This window comes from Acomys russatus, chromosome 2 (assembly GCF_903995435.1).
Source record: "Acomys russatus chromosome 2, mAcoRus1.1, whole genome shotgun sequence".
Taxonomy (NCBI): Eukaryota; Metazoa; Chordata; class Mammalia; order Rodentia; family Muridae; genus Acomys; species Acomys russatus.
The window spans coordinates 1,466,818-1,483,032 of record NC_067138.1 but is presented as its reverse complement, the minus strand read 5'-3'; the positions used below and the strand labels follow the sequence as shown (position 1 = coordinate 1,483,032).

The following is a 16,215-nucleotide window of genomic DNA, read 5'->3' as shown; positions in this document are numbered from 1 at the left end:
TGTGCTCACCAACACACATACACACACAGCATAAGCAAATGAATAAATGCTGAGAAGGTAGTCAAAAAATACCCAGAAGACACCAGGAAAGAAAGAACTGTACCGTGTAGCTTGGTCTTGCTACTCTGTGGGTTCTTTCTCTCACCCTTTATCCCCCAACCCCAGGTTTCAACCCTAACACTAGGCAGGAGGAAAACAGGGATAGAGAGAGGGATTACGAAAATGCCTGAATCTAATTATTTCCTTTTGTATCTTCTTTGATCACTAACAAACCTTAGCCAACCTCCCACCTATCAGGGCTCTAGCATTTATATACCCTCTGAAAAACTCCCAGAATTCCAAACATCACACAATTGCAGAAACTATCTGCAGCTGGCAAAACCACACCTCTGCTAGAGCATGAGGCAAATCATAGTCAGCTGCTGTGGACAGTGCAAAGCAGTCCAAATCCCTACACCTGTGATTAAAATGAAAGCACTTTCTTATAATGTCTGTGATTTTTAAAGACACAGTCTCACTACTGTTTCCTACATGAATATGAAGTCAGTGCCACACTTACATTCATGATGGCCCCATGGGTCTTAAAAATGCTTTATCACTGTCAATGTACCAACAACACTGAAGGACAATGAAGCAGGCCGTCTATTTTAAGTTCATGCTGCATTTCTTACCAACGAAATTAAATCCTCCATTGTTTGCCTGTTGTTGCGGTGATGTACAGAAAGCTCTGTTACGCAGTCATCGTCAAGGTGAGTCAGCTACAAAACACAATTTCATAAACTGTTAAGTTAAAAATATGTTCTTTTGAAACTTAAAATAGCATTACCATTTCAAAAAAAAAAATCCAACTGCAACACGTGGAAACAACGTTGTCAAACTTGTGGGTACAAATCAATGCTCCTGTTACTTGTTTTCTTTTTGCAGTGCTCAGCCTGGAACCCAGCATCTCACACTACACAGGTGCTCTACAGCTGAGCGACACTCAGCCCACCAGTCCTCCTCATTTGTTCACAAGCAATAGAGTCAACTACCATTGTAAGATGAGTTCTTTCCTGGCTGTCATATGCCATCACCTGACTACTACAGTGCTTCTGTGCAGCAGAGGGAACACACACACACACACACACACACACACACACACACACACACACACTCTCTCTCTCTCTCTCTCTCTCTCTCTCTCTCTCTCCCCCCTACTGAAAGGCCTGTCCCTGCCCATCAGTTTCATCAAAGAGCAGTCATGTTAGAAATGTGCGCTGACACAAGTGATCAAAGGGAGGCTCTGAGTTGTGCAGTGCTGCACTTTGGGTCAGGTTTAGATCTGTAGAATCTCAGGAGGTCATGTGATCATGTGTGACAAATGCAGTACAGCCACCATCCAAAGTAAACACACTGAACCTCTACTTAAGTTCCAATTTGCATAAGAGCAGCAATTACCAAGTCACTAAGAACAAACTGACAAGATGGCCTTGTCTGGGCTGGAAAACACTGAGAGGATGGACTGTGAAGAGACTCACAAGGAGCATGGTTTCCACGTAAGACATCCTGTTCACAACAGCTCCAGGAAGCAATGTTCTACTTTCTGCTTCAAGCCCTCCTCCGCAGCGAGGTGGGACAGCTGAGGTGCCTGGCCTCTCGCTGTCACCTAAGCTTGTCTCCATGGGATCTCTAGCTACGGAGTCAGCACAGCCTGACAGCTAAGGGCTTTGAGATTAGACATATCTTTGTTTCAATTGTGACGTCACTTTATAACCATGTGACCTGGAGTATGCCACTACATCTGCCTGAGCTTGTTTTATCATCTGTAGAAGAGCAATGGACATGCCTTGCCATAGATGTAATACATGGGAATAGTCAAGAACAGCATCTAAACAGGCCCACAGAAAACAGTTAACGATGGTTTACTAATATACACAAGTCTATTTCCTCATTAACTTGATAACCTTTCAGGAATTCAATATTCTTGTTACAGGCCACTTTTCCCCTCTGAATGAGCCACTTGGACTCAGACACAGCATGAAAGAGAGGTCTGCCTAGCACACAGCAGAGCAGGATCACGGCCCACCCCCATGTACTACACACGAGTAACAGTGAGCTCAAGAGAAGTTTATCCCATCTTCACAAACGGAGAGAGACAGAAAAGACAATGACCTTTCTCTGCTCCAATGTCTGTGCTCCTTAGACTGGACGCTGATCCTAACGACCAATGTGAGTGTTCAGAGGTGTTAGGAGGTGGGGACTTTGGAAAGTGAGATGAAAGGGATGTGTCCTCAGGAAGAGAAAGAGGCCCCAAAAGTACCCTTCACTCCTTCCACTATGGGAGGATGACACAATGTGAAGAAACCAACTACAAATAGAAAAGCAAGGCCTCACCAGACACACACAGGCCTTGGTGCTGAACTTCCCAGCCAGCCAACTTACGGCATTCCGTTCCCAAACAGACTGAAGAGATTGAGACAAACGTGCACTGTCAGCTGGGACAAGCACAAGCTCAAGGGTTACAACAACAACAAAGTGCAGACCATGCAGGTTTATACTGGTGGCAGTGGAGAATTCCAAAATGCTAACACTTTTTTTTTTTCAATTTGTCTCTCAGAGTACAGATTCCTCATTTAGACGACCTCAGCCTCAAAAGCCCCAAACACTTCAACATCCAGTCTGGCATCTTCTTATTGATACCACTTCTCAAGGAAGCAGAAAAAAATACTGAGTTCCTTCCAGACCCAAGCTAACCCCTAAACAGGAAACAGGAAGTCTCCAAAGGGGCTCGACAGTCTGCCGATGCTCTGAATTCTCAGCTATGCATCCTCAAGATAGGCTAAGGACAAAAATGCATGTCCAAAAGTAGCCAATTATTTTGGATTATCCGTGCCTGCTACATTTCCTGTTCACTAGGGCAGAAAATGGAACTGAATATAACTTCTATTTGATACAATACTTGGGTACTAGACCCGTGCATGAAAATAGCATGAGGAGATCATGCGTAGAATTATTACAGCATCTATGCCTTAAATATCCAAGTAAATCAGAATAATTTTTATAGTTCATTCTTGATAACACACTACTGAAAGAAAAAAGCAAATGCTTGAAAAAGTGACAACGCTTATGCGTCTTCTGTTTACAACTCACTGAGCCCCACAGTAGGTCTGTGCAGAGGGAGAACAGAAGAGTAAGCTGACGGGTAAAGGTACGGCACTCTAGGCCGACAGGACATGAAAATGCCCAGATTAGGAATGATGAAATCAAGAGTGACAAGAGTCAGTTATCTGCCCTCAAAACTGGCGTTTCTGGTTCCTGGCCCAGACTGTTCTACCGCACCACGATGATACCCATCTGTGACCCCTTTACCGCTGGCGGCAGACAAGCAATGTGGCAGACCGGCAGGGCGCAAGCCCCGAGCTTCTCTCGCATGCTGCAGTCTTGATTCTGGTTCTCTGCTCTATGCATACTAGCCACTCGAATGTGCAAAATAGGGCAATAAGAGCCCTGCTCCAGAGAGCTAGTCCAAAGACTTGACTGAGCTAGCGAAGGCTACAGAACAATGCGTGACCTAAAAGTACTACCCAAAAAGTCCCACCCATCACTCCATAGCAATAAATACAGCGCGAATCTTGATAGCTTGTATAGCATTCAACAAATACTAGCATTTTAAAAAGATTTATCATTACTCTGTGTGTGTGTATGTGTAGGTGCCTGTAGGCCAGAAGTATCAGCTCTCCCCACCCCAACTCCCACCCCCACCAGTAGTTATAGACGGCTGTGAGCTACCACCGGCCATGGGTATTGGGATGTAAACTTGGGTCCTCTGCAAAAACAGAAAATATGGGCTCTTAACCAGTGAGCAATAATGTATTTGTTTTTTAAGACAGTGTTTCACCAGGCGGTGGCGCACACCTTTAATCCCAGCACTCAGAAGGCAGAGGCAGGCGGATCGCTGTGAGTTTGAGGCCAGCCTGGTCTACGAAGCGAGTCCAGGACAGCCAAGGCTACACAGAGAGACCCTGTCTCGAAAAACAAACAAACAGAAACCCAAACAAACAAAGACAGTGTCTCCACTGTAGCCATGGCTGGTCTAGAACTCACTAGGTAGCCCAGGCTGGCCTCAACTCATGGCGGTCCTCTTGCTTCCGTTGCCCAAGTTCTAGGATTACAAGTCTGCACCACTACATCCAGATTGGCAATTACTTGTTTTCCTTTCTTTATTCCAAACATAGTCTCACTGTGTTTCTAAGATCAGCCCCAAATTTGTCATCGTCCTGCCCAGCCTGCCAAGGAGCACAGATTATAGTTGTGTGCCACCACAGCTGAGTAGCAATTACACTGTGATGTAAATACAACCATATGCCCTGGGAACTCTCAAAAGTACGTTTTACTTTATACTATGCCCCAAATTAAAAAACAAAGAGCAGAAAACAAACACATAAAACCTCTGATGTTCCTTTAAATTGGAGACTGCTCTTAGGATTCGTTAGAAGGATGTGAAGTTCCACACCGGCTATGACTACACGGAAAGTCTGAGGCCAGCCTGGGCTACATGAGACCGTCTCAAAAACAAACAATGAGAAACATACTTCATTTTGGTGCCTACTCTAACATAAACAATAGTATACTCTATCCTATTAGAACCATGGCTCAAAAGACATGCAACGCTTTCTACACATAGAGAAATGATGACCCCCAATGGTTGAACACAGGCATTTGCACCCCCTAATTTCTACCTTACAAGGGGCTCATCAGTTTCCCTTTTCCTTCTGCTGAACTGCTCAGACGCTGGCCCGGTTCTTGGGCTCTCAGCATAGGTAACCGCTAGATTAAGCTGTATTTACTCCACAGACATCTACTACATCATGGAGGGCAGAGGAGAATATTGGTAAGAGATACAGGAAGAGTGAACCATCAAAGGAGAATGGGGGAGGGAGACTAGTTTGGCCTATACGGCCCTAACAGTGGGGACAAGAGTAGAGGCTTGAAGCAAAAATCTGCTTTTCTAAGACTAGCTAAGTCCTGGGAAGAGTAATTGTATTCACTGATGTGGTCATTCCAGAAAGCAAATGCCCCATTTGTCTACATGTGACATGTCTGAGACATACCTCCAGGCTAGCCCATCCATGTGGATGACATACACTACTGCCTATGAAGTGGAGAGCAGTCTCAATTACATACAAGGTTATACATGTTAAACTTAGATCATCTAAGTTTATCCCTGAAGCCCATTTGAGAGATAGACTCCAAAGTTGATGCAAAAGCAAAGGAGTTTATTAGCCGACATGCTGGGGTCCACCAAACTCTGTAGATATGGGAGACCCCATTCCGTAATGGCAGAGGGTTTAAGTACCCTTACAGAAGTAGAACGTAGTACAAACATGGTTCGTTAGTTGACCTTTAAAATGATTGGCTAAGTAATGGCGCAGGCAGGAGAAAAGGGTGCGGGCATGAGAAAGAGTATGGTTTTCTGAGTGAGCTAACAATAGTTGGGGACTTTTTTAACTGGGAGGGTAGGCACATTCCTGAGGTAGTGGAAATTTAAACACAAGCGGCTAGTGGAGAATCTTTAACTCGGTCTCCTCAGTTTGTTCTTGTTATCAGCCTGCAATTCAACTTGTTTGCTCAGCTGGCAAATGCTAGGTCCGAGCCTCCTGGAATCTTATATTTCTTTAGTTAATAATATCACTGATGAGCCCAGGCCGTCTAGCTAATAATGTCACTCCTGAATTCAGGCCATCTAGAATCTCACATAGACACCCCTCCCTTTTCTAACTGCATGTGGTGAGGCTACATGTGTGCAAGTACGTGTGTGTGTGTGTGTGTGTGTGTGTGTGTGTGTGTGTGTGTGTGTACAGTGCATGTGTGGTATTTACACATGTGTGTGCATTACATGTCTCTGTGAGAATGCAGAGGGCTGAGGAGAATGTCAGGTATATTAGGCCAGGTTTTTTTTTTTTTGGTTTTTTGAGACAGGGTTTCTCTGTGTAGCCTTGGCCATCCTGGACTCACTTTATAGACCAGGCTGGCCTCGAACTCACAGCGATCCGCCTGCCTCTGCCTCCCGAGTGCTGGGATTAAAGGTGTGCGCCACGACGCCCGGCTTATTAGGCCAGTTTTATAAGTGTGATCTGCAGTCTCCTGAAGGCCTGGAGGACTAACACTATTTTTATAATACTGCTGTTTCTCACATTTTCACAGTGCTGACATTTGAACTGATAGCAGAAAAACAGTGAATGAAACTAGTGCTTCAGCAGAAATCGAACTGTTCCAAGACAGTGTGCTTTGTCATGTACTCACAACTCCCCAAATAGGTCAGTTTCAATTAAGTCGTTGATGAAGCAAAGAAAGAACTGTTCTATTCCATGCCAACATTGAGCATGTGTGGTTTTAGCCTAAGATGGAAGTGTCAGGACAAAGCCATTGCTGTCTGCAGCAAAGAGCCTATGTGACCGGGGTACAGCCTCGACAGCCATTTCAGTCATAGAATACCACTTCTTACAGGCTATTCAGATTTGGATAGTTGAGAAATATCTTTTCAAAGCTGAACAAAATAAAGTTACTTATGGTATTTGTTGCCAACAAGGCAATTTTTTTCTTTCAAGCAAAAATAAAGAATTTTAGAGAGCATGCACATGCCACCCAAGCTTGACAGCATTCCAACACTGAACGTCTTTTCTGATGAAGTCAGTAGTGACCTCAGAGTTGTGGGCCCTTGTCTGCAGGCGGAGGAGATGCTCCCTCCTGGTAAGCTTCCTGTCGACATATGGGAGTGGACACCCCTACTGGTAACAACCCACCAGACTCAAATGTGGTAAAAAAGATAGCTCCTTGCAGACCCTAACCTACACAAAAGGTGTGAAAAGCTGGCTCTTTGAAGAAAAACATATCAAAGGTGCCCTGGAGACAAGCCCAGAGAAGTGTCTCCTGCTATTTAAGTAGCTTAGTTTAAAAAACCCAGAAGCTGGAAGGATTGGGAGCACACTCCCCATTTACCCCACCCCGCCTCTACCTCCCACTCCCACCCCTGCACCCGCACCCACACCCCGTAGCTCTCTGTCCTTGTCTTTCTTTTATCATTAAGCTTAGTGAATTAAAATCTAGTTCTTTGACTCCTGACTGTCTTTATTTTTATGAAGTGTGGTCTGGCCTTTCACAAGCCAGAGGCCCCCTTCCCCCTCTGGAAGGGACGCAGATTTCTATTGTCTCAACCAGGCTCAGTGCTCCCTCCCTGCCCAGAAGGCCTTCTTCGTGACTGGTTCTCAGGACAGAGTCTTCTTCAGCTAGCCTCCAGAAGGCTGGAGAAAACTCTGTGGCCAGATTCTCAGCCCAGCCTCCTGGAGAAAGGAACCTACAGGAATTCAGTTCTTTTTAACACTGTGTCAGAAAATGTAGCAGCACTGGAAAACCTGCACAACTCAGGGCACAAGTATTTTCCAAACAGCCAATACAGAACGGTACATGGAAAGCAGAGCCATGGACAACCTAGTGGGTTTTATGGGAGAATCCAAAGTGATCATTGATAGGACTTCATACTCCACCTCCACCTAATCATTAAGAAACTACCAAACAGTCGCACACGCCTGTGATCCCAGCACTCTGAGAGGCAGAGGCAGGCGGATCTCTGTGAGTTCGAGGCCAGCCTGGTCTACAAAGTGAGTCTAGGACAGCCAGGACGACAAGAGAAACCCTGTTTCAAAAAACAAAACAAAACAAAAATAAAAGAAACAACCAAACTCCAACTCTCTGAAAAGGCTATTAAAATAGTCCCCCCTTTCCCTCTCGACATATAGGTGAGGCTGCATTTTCTTCCTTTTTAAAAAACTATTTATTTATTTGTTTGTTTGTTTGTATTTATGTACACTGGTGTTTTGCCTGGATGTATATCTGTGTAAGGGTGTCGAAGCCCCTGGAACAGGAGTTTCAGACAGTTATGAGCTGCCATATGGGTGCTGGGAATTGAACCCGGGTCCTTTGTAAGAGCAGACAGTCATCTTAACAGCCAAGCTGTCTCTCCAGCCCCAAGGGCACATTTTCTAAATGCAGGAAGAGGAGACTATACAGGTGTCTGCTATTATGCCAGACCTCACAGAAGCTTGTAAAGACATCACCATGCCACTCCTTCATCAAATTTATTCTTACATGTTTTTTCTTCACAAATATTTATTCAGGATGGGTAACAGATTTATTTATTGCTTTTTTTCTTTTGAGATAGTCTCAGTATATAGGCCAGGCTGTCCTCAAACTTGCAATCTTTCTGACTCAGCTTCTCAAGTGCTGGGATTAAAGGCATGTTTACTACATTCAACTCTTACTGTTACTTTTTAATGAGCTAATAAATAAATATTAAGGGAACAAAAGAGTTCCTCAGACTCAAATGTCTGAAAACAAATGTAATCTCATTTCTACTCTGGGAAGCAGAACTGGTTGAACCTATTCTACAGATGAATGATTGGTTAAGCAGAATTAAATAACTCCTTTAAGACTCTAAGCAAGCAGGCCTTGGTGGCACTCACCTGTAATCCCATTGTTCGGGAGGCAGAGGCAGGCAGATCTCTGAGCTCAGGCCCAGCCTGGTGTACAGAGTGAGTCCAGGACAGTCAGGGTGACACAGAGAAACCCTGTCTCAGAAAAACAAAGAAACAATCAAACATCCAGAGCACTGTTCACAATCCTGACCGCACATGGAAAACACCTGGGCACCTGGGAATAAAAAGGAATTGCTGGTGGTAAGTGCTGCAGTTGAAGACACGTGTCACTACTCCCAGCCAGGCCCTGCGTTTTAAGGTCCAGATGATTCTCGTGTGCAGTGCAGGTTGACCAACCACTCACTGGGCCAGAGACTGACAAGATTGATTGGGTCTTAAGTCTTCCACCACCATTCCAGCTAAGTATGCAAAATACCTTTTCTTTCACGTTTAGAGTACATCGTTGCAGGTCCTGGAGTCACACAAACTTATGAAAACAAACTACTGGGTTTCACTGTACTTACGGGAGTCTTGCTTTGCCACTCAACAGGACAGTTGTAATCTTGCATGATCCAGGGATGGTTCAAGAGATTTTTCATAGAAATCCGTTTCTTTGGGTCCACCTAGTGGCCATTGAAGCACATTTCAAACAGATTCTACAGCACCTTTCCTCCCGAGAACTCAAAATGCACAGGAACAGATGTAAACGTTATCATCACAAACAACGCTGTCAAAGACCTTAAAATGGCCTTGGAATGGATTCTTTTAAAAAGGCAATTGAGGCAAGAAAACTATAGCAACCAACACAGGCCTACAAGATAAATGTTTAACAAACACGAACTTCATTGGTATGGACATTATTCATGAAGTTCAGTCAATCTATTGTATGATGTAATAGTCTTTTTGCTGGAAAACCTATTCATGGGAAATATTCACCAGTTTAGTATTCAAGTAAGCGCAATGCAGGGCATTCACAATGAATATGCAATCTCTACTTCCGAGTCGCTCACAATCACATAGAACAAGCTGAAAAGCACACCTTTCATTTCCATTTGTGATGTTCAAATGTGAGGAGAGAAAAATTAATCAACAAAGATTAAGTTTGGGGGTCTAGAAGAAAGGCTGAGGCATTTTTCAATCTCACTATGGAGATTTGGTGGTCTGGTTCTACTTAATCAAGGTGGGTGAGCCTGAGGTACATTTTAAATTAAAGGTAAAGATGGCTTAATCGATGGAAAGCTGGAGATTTTCAGGAAACATAATAAATAAAATAATTCACTAATAAGATACTCATTTTCCAAGTATTTCCAACTCATTGTATCTTAAATACACCACAGAGCAGTGAAGTAGGCTCAGACATGCCCCTTTCATTTTACAGGTAAAGAGGGAAGCCTGCTGACAGATTAATAGGGTGAATACCTAGACTCTAGCACTCTGCCTTTCACCTTCATCCCAAAGAGTCATCCTCAGACTGGCCCCAAAACCATCAGCACCACTCAGGAGCTCTTTGGTCCTGGCCCAGATCTGTTAGAACAGACAAATGGGATGGGGCCCAGTATGCGGTGTTTTAACAAGCCCACCTGGCAATTCTGACACAGGTAGATCATAAGGCCCATAGACTACACTCAGTTCATCCAAGCATTTGTTCAGTAACTCCTATATGCCTAATGTGCAAGCACAGAAACATGAAAATGGACAGAAGGAGAGCAAGAGCTAGAGAAATAGAATGATTATTAGAGCGACACACAGATACACAGAGGGAAAAGGCACATCACCAAAGCCAGGCAAGGTCTAGAGCAACTGTATCTACAGCATAATCACAGAGGACCTCAGAGAGGATATTTGCAAGGTACATGATGAATGACATCCTTGTTAAGCTCACGGATAACTATAAACACAACAGTCCTATACATACATTAAAAGAAAAATCAAGTTTGGTGGTGGTGGTGCAAGCCTTTAATCCTAGCACTTAGCAGGCAGAGGCAAGAGAATTTCTGTGAGTTCTGAGCCAACCTGGTCTACAAAGTGAGTTCCAGGACAGCCAGGGCTATACAGAGAAACCCTGTCTCAGAAAACAAACAAACAAGTTAAATCAAAATGATCACAATGGGCTTCTATTACTTAAAAATATATAACCAACTTTACCTGAAGCATCTGTTGGAGAAGCAGAATGCTACTGGGAGAGAGCCACTTAGGAACTTCATATTTCCCTTTCTACAAAAAAAGCATAGACAGCATTGAGAAGACTTAAGTCCAAGCCACCCTGCTGATACCCTAAGGTATGAGATGCTAGGGTTTGCTTCTCTAACTTTTTCTAATCAACAAGATTCAGTCAACACAGTCAAAAAGAACAATTCCCAGTTCTTGCTGAAAAGAACAAAATCCAGTGAATTAAGTACTATCATCACCTCTAAATTAGCCACATATGAGAAAAGGACTACAGTTCTGAGACTATAACAGCGAAAGATATATATACCACAGGCTTAAGAATCCATACTATGATTATATGAACACCAAAATACACTCATTTTCTATCGCCAAAGCAAACTGGCAGTTCTCAGGGGCTGTGAATTATCAGCGGGCACAGTGAAGCAAAAGATTTGATAGTAGGACATGTGGCTAAAAACAGTCACAGAGCCAGGTGTGGTGGCCCACTCCCAGCACTCAGGAGGCTGAGGCAGGCGGATCACTGTGAGTTCAAGAGGCCAGCACAGTCTACAAAGTAAGTCCAGGACAGCCAAGGCTACACAGAGAAAATCTGTCTCAAGCCACCCCCTCCCAAAAGTCACAGTCCATAGGGAATGAGCTCAGCGGCAGAGCGCTTGCCTAGCGAGTGTAAAGCCTTCTCACCCTACAAAACAGGTCTTATCACACATGATGCATAGAGCAGAGCGCTCACTCACTAAAACTGACAGAAGTTAATTTCTGTTTTGTTTTTTGAGACAAAGTTTCTCTGTCTAGCCTTGGCTGTCCTGGACTCACTTTTTTGTAGACCAGGCTGGCCTACAGTGATCCACCTGCCTCTGCCTCCCAAGTGCTGGGATTAAAGGCCTGCGCCACCACGCCTTTTTATCTAATAAAACATTATTATTATGTGAATATGTGCATGTGTGCCAGAAAGGGTGAGGAGGTCAGAAAACAACTCTATGGAGTTGGTGCCCTCCTCTCACTCTACAACGGTTCTGGGGACTGACCTCAGGTCATCAGGCTTGTGGGCAAGTGCTTTCACCCACGAGCCATCTCTCCAGACTGAGGAGAGAAATGCTGGCAACCTGGTTAACTGAGACACTGTGGTCACCACCTCATCAACTGAAGCCAGGAGGTTGTTAAACCTTAATTCAGGTGTCAGGTACCTTTTGATAGGACCTGCCACAAACACCCTCTTTCACAATTCTCTGGAAATGATACAATAATTTCTGTAGCAGAGATCAAATTTCTTTTTTTTTTTTTCCTCCTTTTTCGGTTCGGTTTTTTGAGACAGGGTTTCTCTGCATAGCCTCAGCTGTCCTAGACTCGCTTTGTAGACCAGGCTGGCCTTGAATTCACAGTGATCCGCCGACCTCTGCCTCCCAAGTGCTGGGATTAAAGGCATGCGCTACCATGCACAGCCCAAATTTCTTTCTTTCTTTCTTTCTTTCTTTCTTTCTTTCTTTTTTTTTTCTTCCTTTGGTTTTTCGAGACAGGGTTTCTCTGTGTAGCCTTGGCTGTCCTGGACTTGCTTTGTAGACCAGGCTGGCCTCAAACTCACAGCGATCCGCCTGCCTCTGCCTCCCAAGTGCTGGGACTAAAGGCGTGCACCACCACTTTCCGCCTCCAAATTTCTTAATGATACCAGAATAACAAGATAATTATTTGAAAAAACATAAATAAGTTGAATGTGTAATTCATAACACGCATGAAAATTAACTTTACCCAAATTAAATGCAAATACAAAATCCTAGGAGTAATTCAAGTAAGTACAGGCTGGAGAGATCATTTAGCAGTTGAGAACTCTGGCTGCACTTTCAGGGGACCCGGGTTCAATTCACAGCCTCTTGGGATTGAATCTGCCACATTTAAGCTGCCACTTGGCAGCTCAAAACTGTCTACAACTCCAGTTCCAGGGGATCCAACACCCTCACACAGACACACATACAGGCAAAACGGTGGTGCACATTAAATAAATAAATGTCTTTGGGAGGGAAGGAGGGAGGGAAGGAAGGAAGGAAGAAGAATGCAGGAGAGATTGTTTTTAGAATTTATCCAGACACTACTGTAAAATAAACAAAAAAAAAAAAACTGTAAGACTATCACGACAAAATAAACATGACATTTCTGAACTGCAAAACAGTAACAAGATTAAGAGGCTAGGCATTGTGACACACGCTTTTAATCCCAGCACTCAGGAGGCAGAGGCAGGAGGATCGCTGTGAGTTCAAGGCCAGCCTAATCTACAGAGGGAGTTCAGGACAGCCAAGGGTACACAGAGAAAACCTGTCTTGAAAAAAAATAAAAACAAAAACAGAACAACAACAACAACAAAGATTAAGAGCCATCAAGGAAAAGCCTTTCCTGCTTAAATGAAAGAATACTACAGTTAACCACACCAAAAGGTCTGCCAATCACTGGCTGCCACCACTGACCCGTTCTCACAAGCTGCCCAGTGCATGAGCAGTGGAAGCACTGCCAACTCAGCCTAACTACTGTTCTCTCACACCCAAACATAACTGCTCAGCATCCTGGCTGTGGTCAGCATCTCCCCAGCAGCCTCAGCGTGCCACACGAGCCCTGTGGCACACTGCAAGAAGTCACCCAGACTGTACCACTGTCCCCTAAAGGCTCTTCACTCACTACCTCTTACATTCTTTTCCAACAGTGAGGCAAGTCATGGCACCTCACTACTCCACGCCAGCTGGTTCAGGGTAGTCTGGTTCCTCTTGTCCATCCCCGTTCTTGCTACCTACAAACCCATCTAATGTCTCATTCTCCCTCACCAAACTGCAGTCACTTGTGAAAGCAGCCTGCCTAGAGCCTCCGCACTCATAGTTCCCTCTAGCTGTCGTGCCTGTGCTGGGTGCTTCTGTCTTCCTCATCTCTCCACCTACACGCCAGTGAAGACTGCTCTGCCCATGTTTACCACAGCACCCCACCCCAGTCATTCCTATGTTTAACAGCCCGTATTTTTTATAAATAAAAGCTTATAATTATTTATTTTTATAATATAAAATTTTACAGCTGGGCCGTGGTGGTGCACCCCTTTAATCCCATCACTTAGGAGGCAGAGGCAGGCGGATCTCTCTGAGTTCAAGGCTAACTTGGTCTACAGAGTGACTTCCAGAACAGCCAGGACTACAAAGAAACTCTGTCTGGGGTGGGGGGATTTTTTTTTTTTTTTTAATGCCAGGTGTAGTGGCGCACACCTTTAATCCCAGCACTTGGGAGGCAGAGGCAGGCTAAACACTGTGAGTTCGAGGCCAGCCTGGTCTACAAAGCAAGTCCAGGACAGTCAAGGCTACACAAAGAAATCCTGTCTCAAAATAAAACAAAACAAAAAAATTTACATTAAATCTGTATAAGTTAAATTTTTATTTTTAAAAATAATTAAAAATTAAAAATCTTAAATTATAAATTAAACTTATATTAAAATATTTAATAATATAAAAATTATATTTTGTGCCTTGCTACATCCAAACGCAAACTCCTTAATACAAGGAGTTTGCCATTCTGTTTACCTAGACTAGTGTCTGGCCCTGGTGTGTAGAAGGTGCTCAAATAATTATGTTTTGACTAAAGGAAGGAATTAAGACAAAAAACATATACTCAAAAACAAAAAGCATATATTCTAAAAGAAAACAGGCTTAGAATGCTGGTGGGCCATCTAAATGGCAGGTGACTGTCCACTGTGTTAAAGAGGTTTTCATTCCCTTTCTCTAAGGCCTTCAAGGTGACACAGAGAGCCCACTCACACTCACACTTGCTAGGGGTCCTAATGCTTGCCTGAGTCACAAGCTGAGCTGGTCTGTTTCTCGACTACGATGACGAAGCCCCTAATTTATCTCTCCCTACGGGCGTTTTTACCGTATCAGCTGAACCCCAGTGTGGAGGCTCAGTGTTGCCTGGCCCATGCTTACTAGGGCAGGAGGGATTTAGATGCTGTCGCCAGGTCTGCAGTATGGGCTCCAACTGGCCCTTCTCATAGCAGGGTGCTGCCGTAACCTGACACCCAGAGCCGGATTTGTTCCTGCCCTCAGCAAATTGCCATCTGCACGCCCCTCATAAGCTTCAGCTTGCTTACAAGGCCCCATAGAGAGAAGAGATGGGCCTGCCTGTCTGCCTATCATGTGGCCGCAGCCTTCATGAATCTGATCAGAACCTGCTCCTCAGCCATGTCACCCTCTGGCCAGACTCCCGCAGGCGTTGGCTGGTGCCCACCCAACTCCTTGAGAGTGGACGGCAACTGTGTTAAGCCACCGCCCTCGGTCTTTGCTCCAGCAGCAGTAGGCAACTCCTACAGCTTCAGTAAGGGTCTCCCTTCCCTCAGCAGCCACTCTCCCACCAGCCTCACCAGCCCAGGGGAAAGCGTGCTTCCAGTGTGCTTTCTCTACAGCTTATAACTACCAAAGAAAAAGAAATGTTATGCCCTTAAACTAACATCCAAAAGCAAAAACAAGCACACACACAACAAGAAAACTCTTGGCTAAAAGCAGGAATACTCCACATTACATATGCCGCTACACCCAGCACGAAAAACTTTTCAGGAGAGGCTTGTACTTTCTGGAGTGCAGGAGAGGAGATACTCCCAGCCTTTTATCAGTACACGTAATACTACTGCACACCCCAGGGCTCGGCCCTTGACCACCTGCAGCAAAGGATGAGCTAGTTTCAAATAACAACAGCCAAGGTTGAAAACAAAAATTTTTTAAAGACTAGAAAAGGACCAGAGAGAGAGATGCAGCGCTTCTGCTGCGCTGCGCTGCGCTGCGCTGCGCTGCGCTGTGCTGCGCCGTGCTGTGCTGTGCTGCACTGTGCTGTGCTGCGCTGTGATGGCCAAGGAAGCCTCCAAATACACAAAGGGGTGATTTAAATGGTAGGATATACATCCGAAGACCAAAGAGAAAAGATCTCAGGGAACAGTGCCGCTGAGGAGGGGCATCTCCACAGAAGGCCCTGTGCCAGCCAGGGCTGTGCTCCTTAACCCTACTTCTTTATTTAAAGGATGATTACCTTGCAAAAGTGGGTGAAAGCCAAGTGGGAGGAGGAGAAAGAGCTATGACTAAGAATAATCCTGGGAATTCTAGCAGCCTCGAAATTGCTCACTTTGTACATGGAGCTAAGAAAAGCAGGCAGAGACTTGATAGCCTATGACCATATAGTAGGGGAGGAGGTCCCTCATCGGTCATAGACCTAGGGGAGGGGGAAAAAAAAAGGCAGGCAGGCAGGCAGTCTCTCCAACACACAATGATCCCACCATAGTCAACTCTATAAAAACTATAAACTCAGCCAAGGCTACACAAAGAAACCCTGTCTCAAAAAAAAAAAAAAAAACAAAACCAAAAACTATAAACCTACAATCTCATAAAGAGACAACTTATTCATTCCCTTTAAAGTTGAAAGTAACAATTGATAAGCAATTTTACCTTCAGGTTATCCAACTTCAACTTATAAATTACATAGACTACTCTAATATTTGTGTACCAGAACTGAAGTATGGTCATGCTTGTCTTCAAATACAGTGACAGCAAATGAGCAGGTGATTTTAATAAGATTAATAGACAATCTCTAAGTA

The 16,215-nt window shown here is 44.4% G+C and overlaps 1 protein-coding gene across 1 annotated transcript in view; it reads right to left on the bottom strand.

The window, feature by feature from the left end:
- Melk (maternal embryonic leucine zipper kinase) overlaps positions 1-16,215 on the bottom strand; it is a 62,624-nt gene that overhangs the window by 23,161 nt on the left and 23,248 nt on the right. The window contains exons 8-10 of the mRNA XM_051157443.1: positions 10,596-10,664; positions 8,975-9,073; positions 672-758 (exon numbers count right to left, since the gene is read on the bottom strand). Of these exons, the coding sequence (XP_051013400.1) occupies positions 672-758; positions 8,975-9,073; positions 10,596-10,664 (255 nt within the window). The remainder of the gene's footprint in view (positions 1-671; positions 759-8,974; positions 9,074-10,595; positions 10,665-16,215) is intronic.